An 18,235-nucleotide genomic window follows, 5' to 3' on the forward strand; every position below is an offset into this window, starting at 1 on the left:
TCCCCTCAACTCTAATTCTCCGTCGTCCGTCTTTTTGTTCCAGTGCGGGGATTGGTCGGACAGGGGTTCTGATCACCATGGAGACGGCATTGTGTCTAATGGAGTGTGGTCAGCCGGTGTATCCTCTAGATATCGTCAGGACCATGAGAGACCAGAGGGCCATGATGATACAAACACCTGTACGTACTCTAGACACACATTCACTCCATTTGTCTGTCCAGCCGCTCTCAGCCAACTTCAAACCGTCCGCTAAAATATCTCTCTCTGTCTCCCCATCAGAGCCAGTACCGCTTTGTATGTGAGGCCATCCTGAAAGTCTATGAGGAGGGCCTGGTCAAACCGTTCAAGACCGTCGTCTACCAGCTGAGAGAAAAGGTGGACGACGAGAGGGAGGAGGAGAGGAGAGAGCAGCAGACGGCAGGAGACGGAGCAGAGACGGCAGCAACGGAGGAGGGGGAGGTGGCTGTGGTGGAGTTGCTGGAAGGAGGTCTGGATGAAGAGGACGATGATGACGAAGAGGTGGAGGTGCTGGATGTGGGGGAAGTGACAGGGGAGGAGGAGGATGAAGAGGACGAGGAAGCGGAGGACCCAAGCGTTGCAAGCATTGCAAGTGCTGCCAGCGCTACCAGCGTAATGAGCGAGACCAGCGTGAACCCTGACCCTGACCCTGACCCTGACCCTGATCCTGGCCCTGATCCTGATCTTGCGAACCCGTGACTTTGACCATTGGCAGTCATCAGGGGTTACCATGAGGAGGCCAGGTGGCCTGGAAGAGAGAACAAAAGCACTGTTGCACTTTATGCTGACAAAACTGGGGGGGAAAAGACACACAAACGAACAAACAAACTAACGTGAAAGTCATGGACAAGCTAGAATTAAAAAAAGAAACCCAGCTGTGTTAAATAGGTACCATTAGGGGATATCGTATGTTCAGGGTAAAGAAAAAAAGTCTACAAAGAATGACGAGATAAAAGTACGAGAGAATAAAATGTGGATGGGGAATTGCTGTAGTGCCATAAGTACGAAGGGGAAGGGCTGCCCCCCCATGGATGGAAAGTTTGTTTTGTTTTTTCCGCAAAGGGTCGCCCTGTCCCCTTCGGAGCGAGTCTGCCAGACGGACCTGCCTTTTTTTAGTGTCATTTTAGCTGATAAAGAGATATACCTTATCCTTTTTTTTTTTTTTTTCCTCAGAGTATTTATTGTGTTTTAGTTTGTGTCAAACCCTGTCCACTGAACAAAACAAAAAAAACCAGTGTATGTTTGTTTGTATGAATCCAGAGCTTCATGCTTTCCTGATTAAGTCTTAGGTAGTCTAGTGCGAGTCCTCTTCTTCTAACTACTTCTTTATTTCTTTTGCTTTTCGTAAAAAAAAAAAAAAAAAAAACTGATTTAATTTATTGTACTTGGTTTTAATCTTTCTCTGCTTTCTCGTCTAAGTTCCTGACAGCACACACTGACAGATAGATGGACAGCTGAAAGCACTTTGTGTCTCACCTCTTGTTCAATGCTGTGGCAAGTTGTATTCTTGATCCTGCTTTGTGCTGTGTTTTTTGAGCTTACAGACAGACACGCGTGCGCTCTGAAGCGGCCATCGTTTGGCGTGGTGAAGAACATAACTGGTTTACAATCCTCAGGGCCGGTGTTTACTGGGCACCTCTCTTTCCCTTCTGTCACAGCGTCTACTGCTACTCTACGACTTACAGACCTCCCGCTGAAAGACACAATGATGGAAAATGTTACCTTTCAGCATCGATCGATTATTCAGAAGAAAGTCATGCCGCATTGCATAATGCTCAACAGCACATTCATTCAGCAAGAAAATGAAGACCCGTGTCATGAAGAGAGGCCCCAGTAAACACAGCCTCACAGAGTCACAACTCTTAAGCTGTTAGCCGTCGCGGCTCGTAAAGCTAAGGAACTAGGCTGAAGTCAGTTAATTTCTTTCTTAAAATTCACATGCAGTCCAATTTGATATTTCACTTAAACCCTGGGTCCCTGCTGATGTGTCCTTGAGCCAGACACTGACAACAAATCCCCATCGAGTATGAAGCTGTGTGGCTTCACTCTGATTGGTTTCTCCTTTCAGGCACATGTTGTTGTAACCCAAATGTGTCTTGCTTCAGGTCAGTATGTTGAAACCTGAGAAGCAAATAGTGGTCATAGTAGTACCCAAAACAATCTGGCACAAGTATCATTCATTTGTTCTCAAGTGGTTGAAAGCTGCTAGAATTTTTTTATGCAATCAGTATTTGATTTTGCTTTTTAGAATTGTTTGGCGAATTGACAGTGAACTGACCTCCGTGTGAATGGTAAAAACATGACTTTAAAGACTCCCTCCACTGACCTCCCCACATTCTTTTTTTTTTTTCTTTTTTTTTTATACATACAGAGGGTTGAATCCCGTAAACAGGAGTGAACCTGGATCACTCCTTACGCATTTGCAGTTGAGACTGGTAGGGCATCGCTTTGTGTCAGCCATCATATGACCCAGCATTAAACTCAGTAAGTTATTTGATTTTCCAAGGAAATTTTTTTTTTAATTTTTTTTATTGAATACTTTTTTTCTTCTTCCAGTGAGGTACAGAGGTCACTGGAGCGGAGCTTTAAACCAACCTTTGCTGTTGAATGTTTTTTTTTCTACATGTGTCTGCTTGTCTGCCAGAGAACATTTGACAGTTCAAAGAAGCAGCACAAACGGAACAGTCAACCAATACTTTTCCTTTTTTTTTCTTTTTCCCAATGGTACTTAATTTTAAGGCACATGTGTTTTAAGCCAAGATGTGTTAATGAGTGATAGGAGACTAAAAGTGATGACTTGTAACTTTTAATTCACAAAAACCCAGCATCAAGTTGCCTGTTGAGTCTTTTTTTTGTTGTTGTTGTCAAAGTACAGGTTAAGCTGCCATTGTACTTTACGTAGCGGTATGGAATGAAGTGTAGCCTCTTCATAATTTCCGATATTTGTCATATCGGATGCTTCAGTATCTGCTGTCATTGGATTCTGCTGGAAAAAAAACATACTGCTGTGTGTGTGTGTGTGTGTGTGTGTGTGAGAGAGAGAGAGAGTGTGTGTGTACTCAGATTTCTGTCTTTGTCTCTTTCTCTTTCTCTCCCTCCTCCATCTCTAACATATAGTCTGTTAGCTGTCTGGTGAAGCCTGCTTGTCCGTTAACTGGAATGAAGGGTTGTGCCATAAAGCCACAAACCGAATCTAACCTGATCTCAAGTTCTTCTGAAGAAACTCCGATAGAGCCTACTTGGAAAGTGATTTTTTTTTTTTTTTTTTTTTTTGTAGTCTGTCCTAAGAACCAGGCTGAATCTTTGCCTGTGAAACATTTCAAACCGTGCTCGTACCTCCCTTTCCAACAGGTGAATCATGCTTTTGCCTCACGGAGAGGTAGGTTTAAGAAGAGCCTAGCTTTCCTCTTCTCTCTAATTTTTTTTTAATGTTTAAATCTCCTATACCGCGGCCCTCTCCCAAAATCGGCCTAACGCCCTGGTTCTGTCGCAGCATAAGTCATCTTAGCAGAGCCCACGCAACATCAACAGTCCATTCTTTTCATTGTTCTTCCTCACTTTTGGGTCATTATACACGGATCTCTCTCTCTCTCTCTCTCTCTCTCTCTCTCTCTCTCTCTCTCTCTCTCTCTCTCTCTCTCTCTCTCTCTCTCTCTCTCTCTCCATGGCCTCAAGGCGAATGACACATCTGAGCAGAATATCATGAGCACAGCAGTGCAGTATCAAGCTTGTTTTCCATAGGACAAACTGAGGGTAGCCAGTGAATGACTGAATAACTGGTGTAAACGTGTTTTATTGGCAGCCCCTACCTGTATGAGCTCATAACAACCATTGAGCACCCAGTGGCTCTTTATCATCGGTTTTTGGATTCAGCAAAATTGCCACCAAATCAAATTGAATCAACGCTGAAGGCCTCGCGACAAAGTGGCACCAATAAACAAGTTCAAAAAACCTTGACGACTTCAACAAGAAAATAAGCATTGGACCCCGCGGTGAAAAGTTAATAATTGATAAATCAGGGCTGTCAGACAAAATGTCCAGAATGAGCTGTCTATGTTCAAAGTGTTTTGTTGTTGACACATAATTCGTAATGTCTGTGTGCGTTTAGGGTACTGATCAAAGGTAGTTTGGGGACCTGACATGGGGGGGGGCCCTTGTTAGTAGAATTTTGTTGTAAAGATGAAAACGGATTTAGTTGGGTAGGGAAAGGACAGCACTTTGTAGAAGGCTGAGTGGAAGGTAGTGCTAATGAGAAAGAATGAGAGAGAGAGAGAAAAAGAGTTGGAGACATAAAGCATTTTCAAAATGAGTTGTTCTTTTTGTTTTAATTTGTCATTTTTATTTTGTTTAAAAAGAAGACCTGTAGGGAACAAGAAAAAGAGAAAAGAACTCCTAACTACACAGTGCCACTTGTTAATTTTGTGTAAATAATACTAGACCATGTAAATACAATGTTGTATATGAAAAAAAAATCTTTAAAATAAAAGGGAAAATCATTTGTGAGCAGAAAGATTTTGTTTTTGATTTTTTCTTTTCCTTTTTAGACCATTCAAATGTGACACAAATGGTGTATTTCAAGACTGCTATTTAAAAAAGTTGTTTTATTTGAGACGTAATCTATAACGGCGAGTGTATATATAATGAAACCCCAAATAATGAGAAATGTTTTACCGTATTATACCCTTGGTTACCTTCTTACCTGTGTCATAAAATCCTTTGTCCTCAGTTGCTTGTTTCTTTCTGGTATCATGGTTTTACAGTGCTTTGTCTATAAGCTTGATTGTGAACAATTAAAGCTTGTCTGTCAAAGCATGGAGACGTGGCTTCACATCACTTTGCTTTTCCGCGCTGTAAAAGTGAGGGCGGGAAATGTTCGAGTGAACGGCGAGCAGATGAAAGAGATGGCACCGGTGCTGAAGACCTCGACCAGAATCACTTCTTTTATATTTTTGAGTGAAGCCATTTAGCCAAAGGGCTAAATCTCTGTAATGCCAGGCTCCAAAGAAAAAAACAAACTCACTGACAAAAGAGGGCTTTCCAAGAGGAAAGAAAATAGGTTTTAAGTTGGGAGGAAAATACTATGAGAAGTAGGTTTTCTAGGGAAACGAACCGCTGAACAACCAGCTTGCCCACTGTCTTAAAATGAGCCAACCTTAAAGATCTACGATAATGTCCGATGATTTGATAGAACTAGGATCTAACATCTCCTTTTATAATGGTATTATTCAGCCAGAGGCCACAATGAGAGCTATTACATTGCATTAGAACCCTAAAGCAGAAAATAAGCTGCATCTACTGTACTTTCTGTAATAAGGACCAAACGCACACAGTTTGAACACTGGTGCACACAAAAAGACAGTCGCCATACTTTCTGAGGTATTTCAGTGCTCATTTTTTAAAGGTGGTGTAGACCTACAATAATTTGAGGAGGCTACTAAAATGTTTATACCACGGCTGGGTTATGTACCAGCATATTACTGCATTAGTATGAGAAGATTACTTTTGTGGCAGAGAATATTTAAGCACATTTTTGAGTAAAAGGCCAAACATGCATACAAATACATTGTATCGATCGTGCCATACTGTTGCAGACAGTTCTTTGCTGTCGACACCAAAATATGGCCTGTGTAAGGTAGCACCCATAAAGAATAACATTTGGGGGTTTATCGTTGGCAAAACTTTCAACCTTCACATTTGGGAGAAGGGATGTTTTAATGTGGAAAGATCTAAAAACATCAATGATTTGATGTATGTATTTCGTATTTGCAATAAATAAGGTGAAAGCCAAGATAAACTTTAAAGCAGTGTCCTGGCTCCTGGCAGGGATTCAACGTCATCAAAAAGACACTTTTTTTAAACCATTATTCCCAAACTAACCATAAGGGGGTGCTGCAGACTAATGGTGACAACACTGTATGGTTAATATTCCGTATATCTTCTTAACTTTAAGTTTTAAATGGCATGACAACTATTTCATGAATGTATGGTTTTTATATATTTGACTGTGCATAACGTTGCTGTATGTAGCCTATAATTGATTAGCATGCGTGTCTTCTCTTACCCTATTTACAAAGGAAAACCATAACTAAAAAATATTTAATATAAACTGCCAGAGCAACAATAATTAAGTGTGTGTGTTTTTTTTTAGTTAAGAAAACCACAAAAAGCATAATTAAAACTATGCCAGCTCAAACAAAGAGGTTTGTCGCTTTAAAAATGCTAATTAAGTTTTTGTTAGGGATTTATCTTGACGTCACATCCTGAGGAAAGCTTTGCCTTCTACTTTTTGTTGGGACCTGGGAGAGAAAATTATCTTGCAGAGGTAACGAGGTTGGGGGGGGAAGAAGAAAGAGAAAAGAGTCACAAACCATGGAAATGTACGAGATTGCCGTTTAGTCGTCTACAATGCAAGCGGACGTGCTTTCACCGTGAATTCATACGAGGAGGATTTTGTAAGTATGCCTTTATCCAGACGTCCACAAGTTGCTGCGGAGCAAGTGTATGTCGGATACAGCTTACTGAGCAAAAAGTGGCGTTTGTTTTGTTATACGGGACACGCTTGTATGGTCGGAGTTTTGTGTATTGTGGGCGTTCGTTGCTAACGGTTAGCTCGTGGTACGAAACAAGCACACACCTGTTGCTTTTGCTTATACCAGGTATCTCGGCCCTCAACTAAGGGTTACATTGTTTATTTGTTTCCTTTATTAATATTATTTCAGCAGAAGTCTGTAGACGTTGTCTAACCTGTCTTTATATTTCAGACTTTATAACGGGTTATTGCAGCCCGGAAAGCACTGTCCATCTCAGCAGTTTCTTTTTCTGGCTGGTCCTGAAACTACAAATAGCAAGTTTAACGTTACACATCTTTGAAGCCGACTAACGCGTTAGCTAACTTTAAAAATTAATTTAACTATTGTGAAAACTCTATACAGTTTCTTTATCCTTAATTGATTTGTGTATACGTCGAATATAACGTTATCCCTGAAATTATAATGCAATTCTAACTAGCTAACGTAATAGCATGTAACGTTATCCTAGTTAGTTTGACATTAATTAACTTTAGCCATAAAACTACATTTTATTTCTGTGACAAGCTGTGTAGCTAATTGTTACGTAACGTCATGACACTGAACAATGTTAACATTAGCTAACGTTATGTCCAACGTTATGTTGGTAATTGGGGCTCATAGTTAAATTAACGTCAGGATAACGTTAACGTTACGCTATCAATTATTACTTTCCCCCAGCTGAGTCAGCATACTTTATACATCCGTGGTATCCGTTGATGTAAACTAGCTTGGGGTAACGTTGTATCCGATGTTTGACTTGTTAGCCGATTAAAGCTATTTCCCAACATTTATCTTATAGTGTTTGTCACCTGTAATGTTAACAATCAGTTTACAGACTGGCAAACAATTTAGTAAATATAGCTAATATATTAGTTATATAGTAATAATAATGCAATAATGCAACAAAACTGCACACAGTTTGCAGTTTATATCAGGTATTCATGGTGGATAACTTGCTACCTGCCAGCTGGTATTACAACAGTCAACACAAAAACAATGTAATACAACTAATCATGTTTGTGTGGTCCTAGTATACAACTGTTGTCCACTTGGCATACTTACAGTGACGTGCGGTGATGTCAGTAAGAGGCTAGGCACTGAGTTATGAAAGCCAGATTACCTAATTTATTGTTTAGGCTAATACGTCAAAACAGTACATGTTTTTTTTTTTTTTTTTTGCTTGTCGTTCGCAATGAGCAAGCACTGCTTATTCTACCATTTTTTGCGTAACTGCTACATTTCTCATCATAATGTCTAAACAATTGGAATAACACACATATTGCATATATAAATAACAAGAATAAACAGTAAAAATACAAGTTTATTGAATAACATTATTTAATAAACATTTTTATGTTAGAATTTTGGCAGGGTAGGCAGTCCCTATCTTGCCTACCCAGACTGCACGTCTCTGCATACTGTATGTTTAATAGGTAGACCGTATTTTTTAAATATGTAACAATTCTGAAGGCCTGTTGTTCACAAATTCAAAAGTCACTTCTTATTTGTGTTAACATCTACTCTCTTATAGGTGTGGTAGTGTAACCCTCCCTCTACCCCCAACATGCTGAGTTTCCTGCGCAGGACGCTGGGGCGACGCTCCATCCGAAAACATGCAGAGAAAACTCGGTTACGGGAGGCCCAGCGTGCCACGACGCACATCCCTGCTGCTGGGAATGCAAAGTCTATCATCACCTGCCGCGTATCCTTACTGGACGGGACAGACGTCAGCGTTGACCTGCCGGTAAGGAGGGTTGCTTGATTTTCACCTTTCCAACCTGATGCTTGTTGATCTTCAGCCATCAGCCTCCTGAGGCCCGTTTTCAGAATGCAAATTTGGTAAAAACTCTGAGTTTGTTTAACCCTGAGATGAGGGAAACTCTTGGTTTTCTTTTTTAGAAAGGGAGGTAAATCAAATGTGAGAAAGAGGGGTAACTCCAGCCTGTTTCAGAAAGAGAGGTAATGGTCGGGAGCAGGTTTTCTTCATACAATAAACCTTGAGTTTCTCTCAGTCTCCTCCCTCTGACACAGCGCTCTTTCATTTCCTCATTCATTCATTCAGTCTGTATCAGGTGCATTTTAGCGCAGTTTGTTATCTGTATGAATAGGCAGACTCAGGTTAGGCATACTATAAAAGGTTTTGTTCATCAACATGGTATTTCCTTCTGTCGACGATCCCGTTGATGAAGAAGCTGTATTACTTCGCAGGGAGTTAAACATTTGTCGGGAGATGATATTGAGGCCCCGGCAATAGATGTATTTTCATTTCCAGATAACTACCATTTGAGCGGTATCGTTTTTTTTTTCACAGTTCATCAGATATGTAGCCTACATAACCTTATCCGTCCTCATATCAGTAACGTCACACATCGTGGACATGCTCTTAAATCCGAGCAGATTCTTTCTGCCGCCACTTGGCCACTGGCAAAACATCAGTCGTCTTACAGAAGGGAAAACGTCAGGCATTAGAATGAAACATTGTGATTTTTTTTTAAACTGGGTATAATTGGTATTATTATACACTTATACATGATTTTTGAACAGACATTCACAGTGTCTTGTAATGGATGTCCCTGTGTCTCTACTTCAAGTGTGTACTGTTCTGATGTTGTTAAGAGCAGTTAATGCAATCGCTGTCAAATAGGCGCATAACTAACAGTGTTTATGTATTTATGTGAAAGCTGGAAAGCTGAAGTGTGTGTGTGTGTGTGTGTGTGTGTGTGTGTGTGTGTGTGTGTGTGTGTGTGTGTGTGTGTGTGTGTGTGTGTGTGTGTGTGTGTGTGTGTGTGTGTGTGTGTGTGTGTGTGTGTGTGTGTGTGTGTGTGTATTTGTGGGGTCCAAAAACCGGGGAATACAGTATACTTGTGGGGTCTGCACAGCCTTGTGGGGCCCAAAATGCTGGACCCCACAAGGTTAAAGGGCTGTTTGAGGGTTAAGACTTGGTTTTAGGATTAGGGTTAGAATTAAGTGAGGGTTAAGGTTAGGCATTTAGTTTTGATGGTTAAGGTTAGGGTAAGGGGCTAGGGAATGCATTATGTCAATGACGGGTCCCCACAAAGATAGTTAAACAAATGTGTGTGTGTGTGTGTGTGTGTGTGTGTGTGTGTGTGTGTTCACCTGTAATTCCATGATCCTCTCACGAACACACTTAATCACATGACATCATCACATGACATATAGGGCTCCTCACCAAGTGGACACAGAGCATAACCTCACTTTCCCCACTTCTTCCTCTCTCTTTTGTATTTCTTCTCCTGCTTTTTCTTCTTTCTCGTATTATGTTATCTGTTCCTCTGTATCGACTTTTCTTAGACAAACACCAAGCTTCTGATGGGAAAAACGTCACGTGCAATTTTTATGAATAATTTTAGGACTGATTGCGTGAATATCTGGATGGTTTTCCCTCGTGTGATCTTTATTTTTGCTTCGGCTACTTTGTGTTTCCACTGGCATTCCAGTTGTCAAATCTGCAGCATTCCAATGAGGCCAGTCTGGTAGCTAACTGTCCCGTATGACTCAATCTTATCTTAAAATGTAGCCGTCTGGCATAAATTATAAGTAAGATGTCTCAAAAAGAATATCTTTTCTTATTATTACTACATGCCTTATTAGTTTAAACTACAAAAGTTGTTGTATTACTATAAAACACTTTCTACCCTTTTCTCCCTACGAACAAGCAGTGATCCATAGACGTTATAAATGAAACCAATCAACCAGCTTTGCAGAATTCCTTACCAGCTTATTGAGCATGAATGCATATTTTATTCTGCACGTCTCACAAGTGATGTCACACAGTCTTTGTGAGAGCTGCCAAATCATTAACATGTAATCCTTCCTATCAGCTCAGTATTGTGTGCATAAAGAGGTTAGACGTATTCTTTCTTCTAGTGGAATGTTATCAGCTTCTACTGTCTCTCTCTCTCTCTCTCTCTCTCTCTCTCTCTCTCTCTCTCTCTCTGTGTGTCTCTGTCTCTCATGTTTTGCTCTTTCTCTTCTCAGTTTTTGGACTGAAATGATTACTGGAATTTGTACATGGTTGTTAATTGCTGATTCTTTTTTTTTAATTTCCTCATTGATGGAGTTAATTGACTTTGCACTAGTCTAAGTGTGCTTTCATGCCTTAAAAACTCTCAGGCATTTGCTGTTGCGCTTGAAGGAAGTTTTAAAATTCGATTGGCTTTCTGAATGCATTCCAGTAGAGCCCTGACCTTGTGTTAGGTTTCAGAATGCTGTGTCTCCCATCCCCCAGATATAGGTAGCCTCTGCAAACCCTTCTGTCTTATCATCCATTTATCTCTAAATGATAGGACACTAACCAAAACCCAGTGAGGAGGATTGCTCTGTTTGCCTTCTAGATATATATTGCACTAACGACAGCATCACAGACAGACAACACAACTGTAGAAGAGAAGAGATCTTGAACTCTTTCTAGTTAAAAATGAAAATGAAAATAAACACAGACGACGCAGATTCAATCCGCCTATGTTTTGGACCCGTGGTTCCCAAACATTTTCACGTCAAGGACCCCTAAAGTGACACAAATTAGACCACCCCTATTTGATAGATAGGATTTTTGCCTTTGGATGTTTTATTACAGAAAGTGGGAGAAACCCATGACCAAAATAGGATAACATTATGGTGAAAATAAATGATCCCCCTTTGTGCTGGGGACCCCCTGGAACCCCCTCAAGGACCGCTGGGGGTCCCCGGACACCACATTGGGAACCACTGTTTAAGACAACATTCCTCATAGCTGGGCGATATGGAGAAAATCAAATACTTTTGACCAAATACCTCCATATCAATGTTGCGCCGATATCGTAGGGTTGACTATTGGTTCTTTTCCCAAAATATTTACAACATTTAAAAAATACAATTTCTGCCATACAGTAGCTGCTAGAAGCATTACAGACAAATAACAGCAGAGACGTGCTAAAAATGTAGGACTGAGTATTTTGTCATCAAGGCCTTGTATATTTGTAGTTTGTTTGTGTGTGTGTATAGTGTGGAGTTACTAATTCAGGAATTTTGATTTCAGCTCTAATTTCGAAGCTCCAGATTATATTCTATTGCAGCAGGCCTAGTCTGCGTGGAGTTTTGAAAGTGTAACCACACTTGCGACCACTTTATCGACACTGCCCTGACTTACTGTGAGTTGAACAGAGGAGAGGACAGAGAAGGCCACGCCTACACACTTACACGCTCTCAGGTACCGAAATTTGGCCCCGATTGATTTAACGTGAATTGGTACTCGTCAGTACCGACGTAATTCGGTCAGTAACCTGAAATGTACCGAGTTTGGTACCCAACCCTAAACGTGAAGAACTGAACTTTTATTTGGGGAACAGTGTGAACATACTGTAACCCACAGACATATCCTCTGACAGTAGAGAGGGAAGCTGAGCCGGTTTCCAGGGAAACATTGCATCATTTAGTTAACCAGACTCTGAGAAAAAGGTAAACATGGCACATTACTGCCTTTTGTTGGCAGTATAGCATATAGTGTTAAAGCCCCCAGGGATTGTGAGGAAGGAGTGATTCATATTTATGAAAGGTTTAAAACAGTTTGGAGTGTCCCTTGTTGTAGTTTGTATATAAGGTATGTTGTATAACTCTGCAAAACGCATAACATTTTTAGCTCCTCCATGGAGGTTTGCATTCATGTGGTGTCGGAATAATTGATTATATAGATCCCTACTGGAAAAATTCACACCACATTAACATTGTGAAATAGGGCATGCTATGGTGGAGGTCTTGCACTATCCTAGTGCCCTTCTAGTTCTCAATGTTGTTGTGGTTGATGCTCAAATTAGTTTTGGAGTTATCAAGACTTATGTTACACAGTTAAGCATTTAGCTCCATCAAAGAGTTTTTAGAATGGCAGGTGTCCGCTAAATAGTTGTCAATTTAACTCAAGCTGGCATAGATTCGGGGGATCCCCAAATGGTGCAGTTTTTCCATTCTTTTAAGATGTTCAGGTGGTTGTAAATAGACAACAAAAATCTAAAACTGAATAGTGCTCATTGACATGCTTTACAGGCTTTCCAGCTGTGTGTGTCCTGCTGTGTGAATGTAAGGCCACCCAAAGTTGACTCCTAGGGATACCTTTGTTTGGCAGCATTCATGTCCAAACATAATTCCACACAGCCGTATGATTCACATTCCTTCCCTTAAATTTATTTACTTTCTTGTCTTTTGTCTTGATCTTTCTCCCCCCATTCCCCACCCACAGCCACCCACACTGTCACCTCCTCCAAACTCCTTTTCTCTCGTTGTAGATTTGTAGCCCAGAGAAGAAGTGAAAGCTTGTTTGTTTTGTTTTTTTATACATAAAATAAGTCATTTTGTTGATGTTAGTACTGTACAGTACAGTAGGCAAGTTGGAAGTTATATGCAATAAAATAAACCTGAAAGGCACCACATTAAAGTCAACTGATTTTGAATTTGAATCATCCCTAACCAAAATATTTTAGGTTCTATTTTTCTCTTAATGCTTACATTACCAAAAAAAAATCTAGAATCTACAAAAACTACCACTACTCAATCTTGTGTGTGTGTGTGTGTGTGTGTGTGTGTGTGTGTGTGTGTGTGTGTGTGTGTGTGTGTGTGTGTGTGTGTGTGTGTGTGTGTGTGTGTGTGTGTGTGGAAATGGTGTATAGGTTGAAACCAAAATCCCAAATGTATAGGTCTTTGTACTGGTTGAGCAACTTTCTCTGGGGTGAATCATGTCATGTTTAGATACCTCATCCATTCTTTACTGTAACCTTGTCTGTTTAACTCTGGCTGATTGTCACATTGTAGTTAACAAAGGTTCACAAAATAGAAACTGAATATTTTCTTGGTCAATGTGACATTGTGTACAGTGCAGCCGTGATGGCATCAGGACTCACTGAAGAATACTCAAGAATGGCAAGCTATGGAGCCGATGAACTGCTGGAACACGTGGTCACTGGACACCTTTTGTCTTGTCCTGGATAAGTGGTGTTTGCCGACATCACACAGTGACTTTATTACTTTATTGGGCATGCAAATTCATGCATCATTGAGGACAGACATAAACTTATCTCTTGCAGTGTCATGGGTAAACAGTGGCCCCAAAATGATAGATTAAGGATTATTATTCCCATTTTGGACAGGTATATGAACAGTCATGTGCGCAAAATAATTCAAACCACATGATTTTCCGTCTTAAAATCCCCTAGTCGTCCACCTTTCCTAGACATTGTGTTTTGGCCGTTTAAAATTGTGCATTACTATGCTAGTTGGTTGCCGTTAATAAGAGCATCAGCTAAATACCTCAATTATAACTTGAACATTCTGACTGTCTGAGAGACAGAGCTGTATGCTCACAGGAAGGCAGAAAGACTGCAAACAACCGAACAATGCTGCAGGCAGTATAACAAGGCCCTGGGTCCAGTGTGCGCGCGCGCACACACACACACACACACACACACACACACACACAATGAGTCCTTTGTACTCTCTCTCCCTGGGTACTGTAGGGGTGCGGTATGCCTTGTCGACTGTGCCAGCTAGCATGGGGCCAGCCCCCCCTGAGCTGCCCAGGAGCGCTCTCTCTCTCTCCCTCCCTCCCCCCATGCACCTTTTAGGGCACCCATTCCATGAACCTCTAGAGCACCCATGCCATGAACCTTTCCAATTTTGCCATGTTTTTTTATACACTGTGATTTGTCCTTGATTTCTGTGGGTAAAATTTTGCACATAGTTTGTGAAATGTACCTTAAAAGTTTCTGATGCAACTAGTGCTGCAAATGGACATGCTAAAGTCCTGATGCCAAGAACATCACCATTAGACTGCATTAAAGCTCAGGGAACTGAGTTTAATAATTTAGGCAACAGTGTTTTGTTAATGTTCATTTGGAAAAAGAACCATACCAGAGCATCAATCATACTCTTGGTTAGAATTGCAGATCTTTTCAGCATGAGAACATATTATCAAAAAAATGTAAAGTGAAAAGATAGAGGAAAGAAATCCAGATGGAGAAAGGAGCAAAGCAATGCAGATGGATTAAGGATGGCATATTTCCCTGACAGAGTTAAGGGCCCACAGAGCAAGATGATCACATTATGTATCGAGTCACCCCACTTCCCTCAGCTCCTCTGCGTCTGGGGCACTTCAGCCCCCGTTACCATGACAACCCTGTTGCTGTGCCTCATGGTAGGGTTTGGGAGTTTGTGTGTGTGTGTGTGTACATGGCAGGATGAGATCTCCAAGAAACAAACAGTAACTGGTACGCCCTTGTCAAAAAGGGCAACACCTAGTTGTACTTCATGTTAATATTTTTTCCTAGTTCTCTATTCAAATCCATGAAACATGAATAATAACTAACATAAGTCTTTTGAACTTCTTCAGACAAATCAATTGTATTGTATGTAAAACACTTGATTGTAGAATTGTAATAAATAGTCAATTAATCGATTAGTTAAAATTAATCGGCAACTATTTTAAAAATCAAATCTTCTTTAGTCATTATATGAGCAAAAATGCCACATCAGAAGGCCTCATTTATGATTGGAGCAATGACCCCTTCATACATTAAGCATTATAAACTGTCAACATGAGGAGCACAGCCATATTGCAGATTCCTGTGTTGTGATGTAACCTGAGGTTTTGGATGCCAGTTTCTTTAGATCTCTTGGAGACTCGCCATTGCTTCCTTACCTACTATTTGTGATGTGCTGACAGTGCATGACCATCATCATGAGTATTAATATTGAAACTGTAAAATAATTTTTAATATCACTTGTTTACAACTTTTCTTCATGATCTTAGGTGAGGCAGTTTTTACCTAAGTCCTATGTTTGTTTGTGTTTCCCTGATCAGAAAAAAGCCAAAGGTGAGGAGCTGTTTGACCAGATCATGTACCATCTGGACATCATAGAGAAAGACTACTTCGGACTGCGCTTTATGGACTCTGCACAAGTGCCAGTAAGAATAGAGATACACTTTACACAATAATCTCTCTTTTTTTGGGTTGCACGGTTTGTTTTGTATAATCATGTTTCATGATTTTTTTTTTTATGAGCAAATACAATTGACTTATGAACAATGTTGAAACATTTGGACAAATAAATCTTATCAAAAATGGAAAAAGGTAATGTTGTTCCTGTGATTGTTGATACCAGTAACTGTAATTAATCACAACATGTCAGTAGAGGCTTAGCGATGCGTATCCATGGCTAAGTACAATAAAATAGGCGTGAACTTGTTTTGGGGTGCTGTCCATGTTTTCATCTTTAAAGTTTGACTCTTTGACTGTGTGTTTTCACTTCATTAAAGTTGATTGGAACATTTTGGTCATCTAAAAATGTCTTGTTTAGCGTTCAGTAGCAACTTGCCAACCAAGCTAGTTAGCGTTAGCTGGTAACTTAAGGGGAAGTGTGCCGATTTTCTGTGTACTGCCATACATGCAGACCTCCTTCCAGTGCACGGTCCAGGTTAACCCACTGGCAAAACTTGCTTCAGCCGGTTGGAAATCTCTCTATAGACTTCAGCTTTGCGCAGCGCCATTGAAACCATAGACGACACTGGCTTAGCCGCATCATCCTCCCCAGCCCCAGTACTGCAATTTTACATTTTACCATTTCGGTCAGTCCTCTCAGCTGCTGTTCGCAGACGGACTTCAGATTTCAGTCCAAATCACTATTCACCCATTTGAAGGAGGGCTTTAGGCAGGGACTTTCCCTGTCAGTGAATGGGCTAAATGGATTGGTTATGGAACTCTTGTCAGCTCTTGGAGTCAGGCTGTGCCCTGAGACAAACCGTTTTAAGTCACTGGTCTGTCAGTGACCCTGTTCCTTCACCCTGATGCTCTGTGAAGGCCATGGAAGGAGAGAAAGCTTGGGGGAGGATGTAACGAAAGGGAGGGATATTGGGAAGAGGGGTGGAGGTAGAGAGACAAAAGGGTGGGAGAGAGAGCTGAAGTCGAGAGGAAGGGGGAGGGCTATGATAAGGAATGCGAGGGAGAGGAGACTAGAGAGTGCTGCGAGTTCCTCTGTTATCTCTCTCTAACTTACATATGCGCACACACCAACACGACTACTACCGCCTCTCCTTAACATTTTTCATGCCTCATAGAGCCTAAACTTCCAAGAAGAATTACAGCACAGCACAGAACAGAACACATAAAGGAATAGGAAGAGTGTATTAATGTAACTGTCCAGTGTTTTTTCATTCAGTTGCACATATTAATATAGCATGTTTTTAAATTAAATAAAGGCAGGTACAATAGTTGTGGAGAAAAAACACTATAATGTAAGATAAAAATGATTTTTTACTAAACTTAACCTCATCTCTACATTGTTGAAGCTGCTGTGTTTTTTTAAATTGTTATCACCTTTGTTGTTTCAGCACTGGCTTGACGTCACAAAAAGTATCAAAAAGCAAGTGAAAAGTAAGTATATGGGGCTCTCACATTCTCTGAATGTACGGTTGTGCGAAACCTGGGCGTCATTTTTGACAATTCTATGTCTTTTAACAGTCATGTAAAATCTGTGGTTCGTTCCTGTTTTTTTCCATCTCAGGAACATTGCTAAGATTAGAGCTGTGGTTTCTAAAAAAGAGATGGAGATGCTTGTTCATGCTTTTATTTCTTCACGTTTGGACTACTGCAATGTACTGTACACTTGCTTAAACAAATCATCCATGGACAAATTGCAAGTGCTCTCAAAACAAGAGGCGATCGTGCCTTTTCTGTGGTGGCGCCAAGGCTCTGGAACTCTCTCCCTTTAGCCCTGAGAGCCTTGGATTCTGTGGAAACTTTTAGAAAACACCTAAAGACACATCTTTTTAGACAAGCATTTAATTAGCCAAATGGTTTTGTATTGTATTTTATGTGTTGTTGTGTTTTTGTTTTTACTGTAAAGCACTTTGTGACCCCTTTTGTCTGCGAAAGGTGCTATATAAATAAAGTTTACATTACTTACTTTACTTACTTACTATACAGAGGCCCTCCTTTTCCCCTTCCCAAACATGCAAAAATTACTTGTTATATATCCAGTCCCTCCAGGATTTTTTTTTGAGATTGTTGCAGCCCAAAATGCCTGATTTCGCGGGAGCTTTTGTAAAAAATTGCGATAAAAGTTGCGATGTCTTTTGTATGTTTGTTGCAATGAAGTTGACAGTTTTTTTTTTTTTTTTTTGTATAGTTCTTTAAAAATAAAAAAGGTAAGGTGTTTTGGGGAGAATAAAACTACACTAGGCTGAGATTTCCTTGTAACCTTACCAAAAAGGCTCAGGATGCTGTAAATGTTGGTATAATATGAAAATGGCTGGTGGATTTAAGACAAAAAATAATAATTTATTGAATGAGTCAAATTTGAACATATCTGTCACTGTCAGTGGCTTATTGATCTTTACATTGTTAGTTATTTTCCTATCCTGGCCTGGGCTGGGACACATTCATACAGTTTGATAAAGTACTGACTTTAAGTTATCATTGCACATACGATAACGAGCGTAGCTGTTCTCAATTTAGGTCATTGTGTCGTCTCATCTCCGGTTTTTCCTGCATCCACCGTGTGTGTTGTTTGTTTGTTTGTTTGTGTGTGTGTGCGTGCGTCAGTCACGGGGGGAACGGAGCAGCAGCCCCACCCAACCCAACTTCAGCGACTTTGAAATCGTTACA

At 40.5% G+C, this 18,235-nt stretch overlaps 2 protein-coding genes across 4 annotated transcripts in view; both read left to right on the top strand.

Moving 5' to 3' along the window:
- The window catches only part of ptpn4a (protein tyrosine phosphatase non-receptor type 4a), a 77,482-nt gene extending 76,303 nt beyond the window's left edge, over nt 1-1,179 (top strand). The window contains exons 26-27 of the mRNA XM_078263284.1: nt 44-179; nt 280-1,179. Coding sequence (XP_078119410.1) covers nt 44-179; nt 280-717 — 574 coding nt within the window. The 3' untranslated portion in view covers nt 718-1,179. The remainder of the gene's footprint in view (nt 1-43; nt 180-279) is intronic.
- Nucleotides 1,180-6,289: 5,110 nt separating this feature from the next.
- The window catches only part of epb41l5 (erythrocyte membrane protein band 4.1 like 5), a 41,493-nt gene continuing 29,547 nt past the window's right edge, over nt 6,290-18,235 (top strand). For all 3 annotated transcript variants that reach the window (XM_078263285.1, XM_078263287.1, XM_078263286.1), the window contains exons 1-4: nt 6,290-6,470; nt 8,119-8,331; nt 15,433-15,537; nt 16,960-17,002. In XM_078263285.1, coding sequence (XP_078119411.1) covers nt 8,152-8,331; nt 15,433-15,537; nt 16,960-17,002 — 328 coding nt within the window. In that variant the 5' untranslated portion in view covers nt 6,290-6,470; nt 8,119-8,151. The remainder of the gene's footprint in view (nt 6,471-8,118; nt 8,332-15,432; nt 15,538-16,959; nt 17,003-18,235) is intronic.

This window comes from Sander vitreus, chromosome 11 (genome assembly GCF_031162955.1).
Source record: "Sander vitreus isolate 19-12246 chromosome 11, sanVit1, whole genome shotgun sequence".
Lineage (NCBI taxonomy): Eukaryota > Metazoa > Chordata > Actinopteri > Perciformes > Percidae > Sander > Sander vitreus.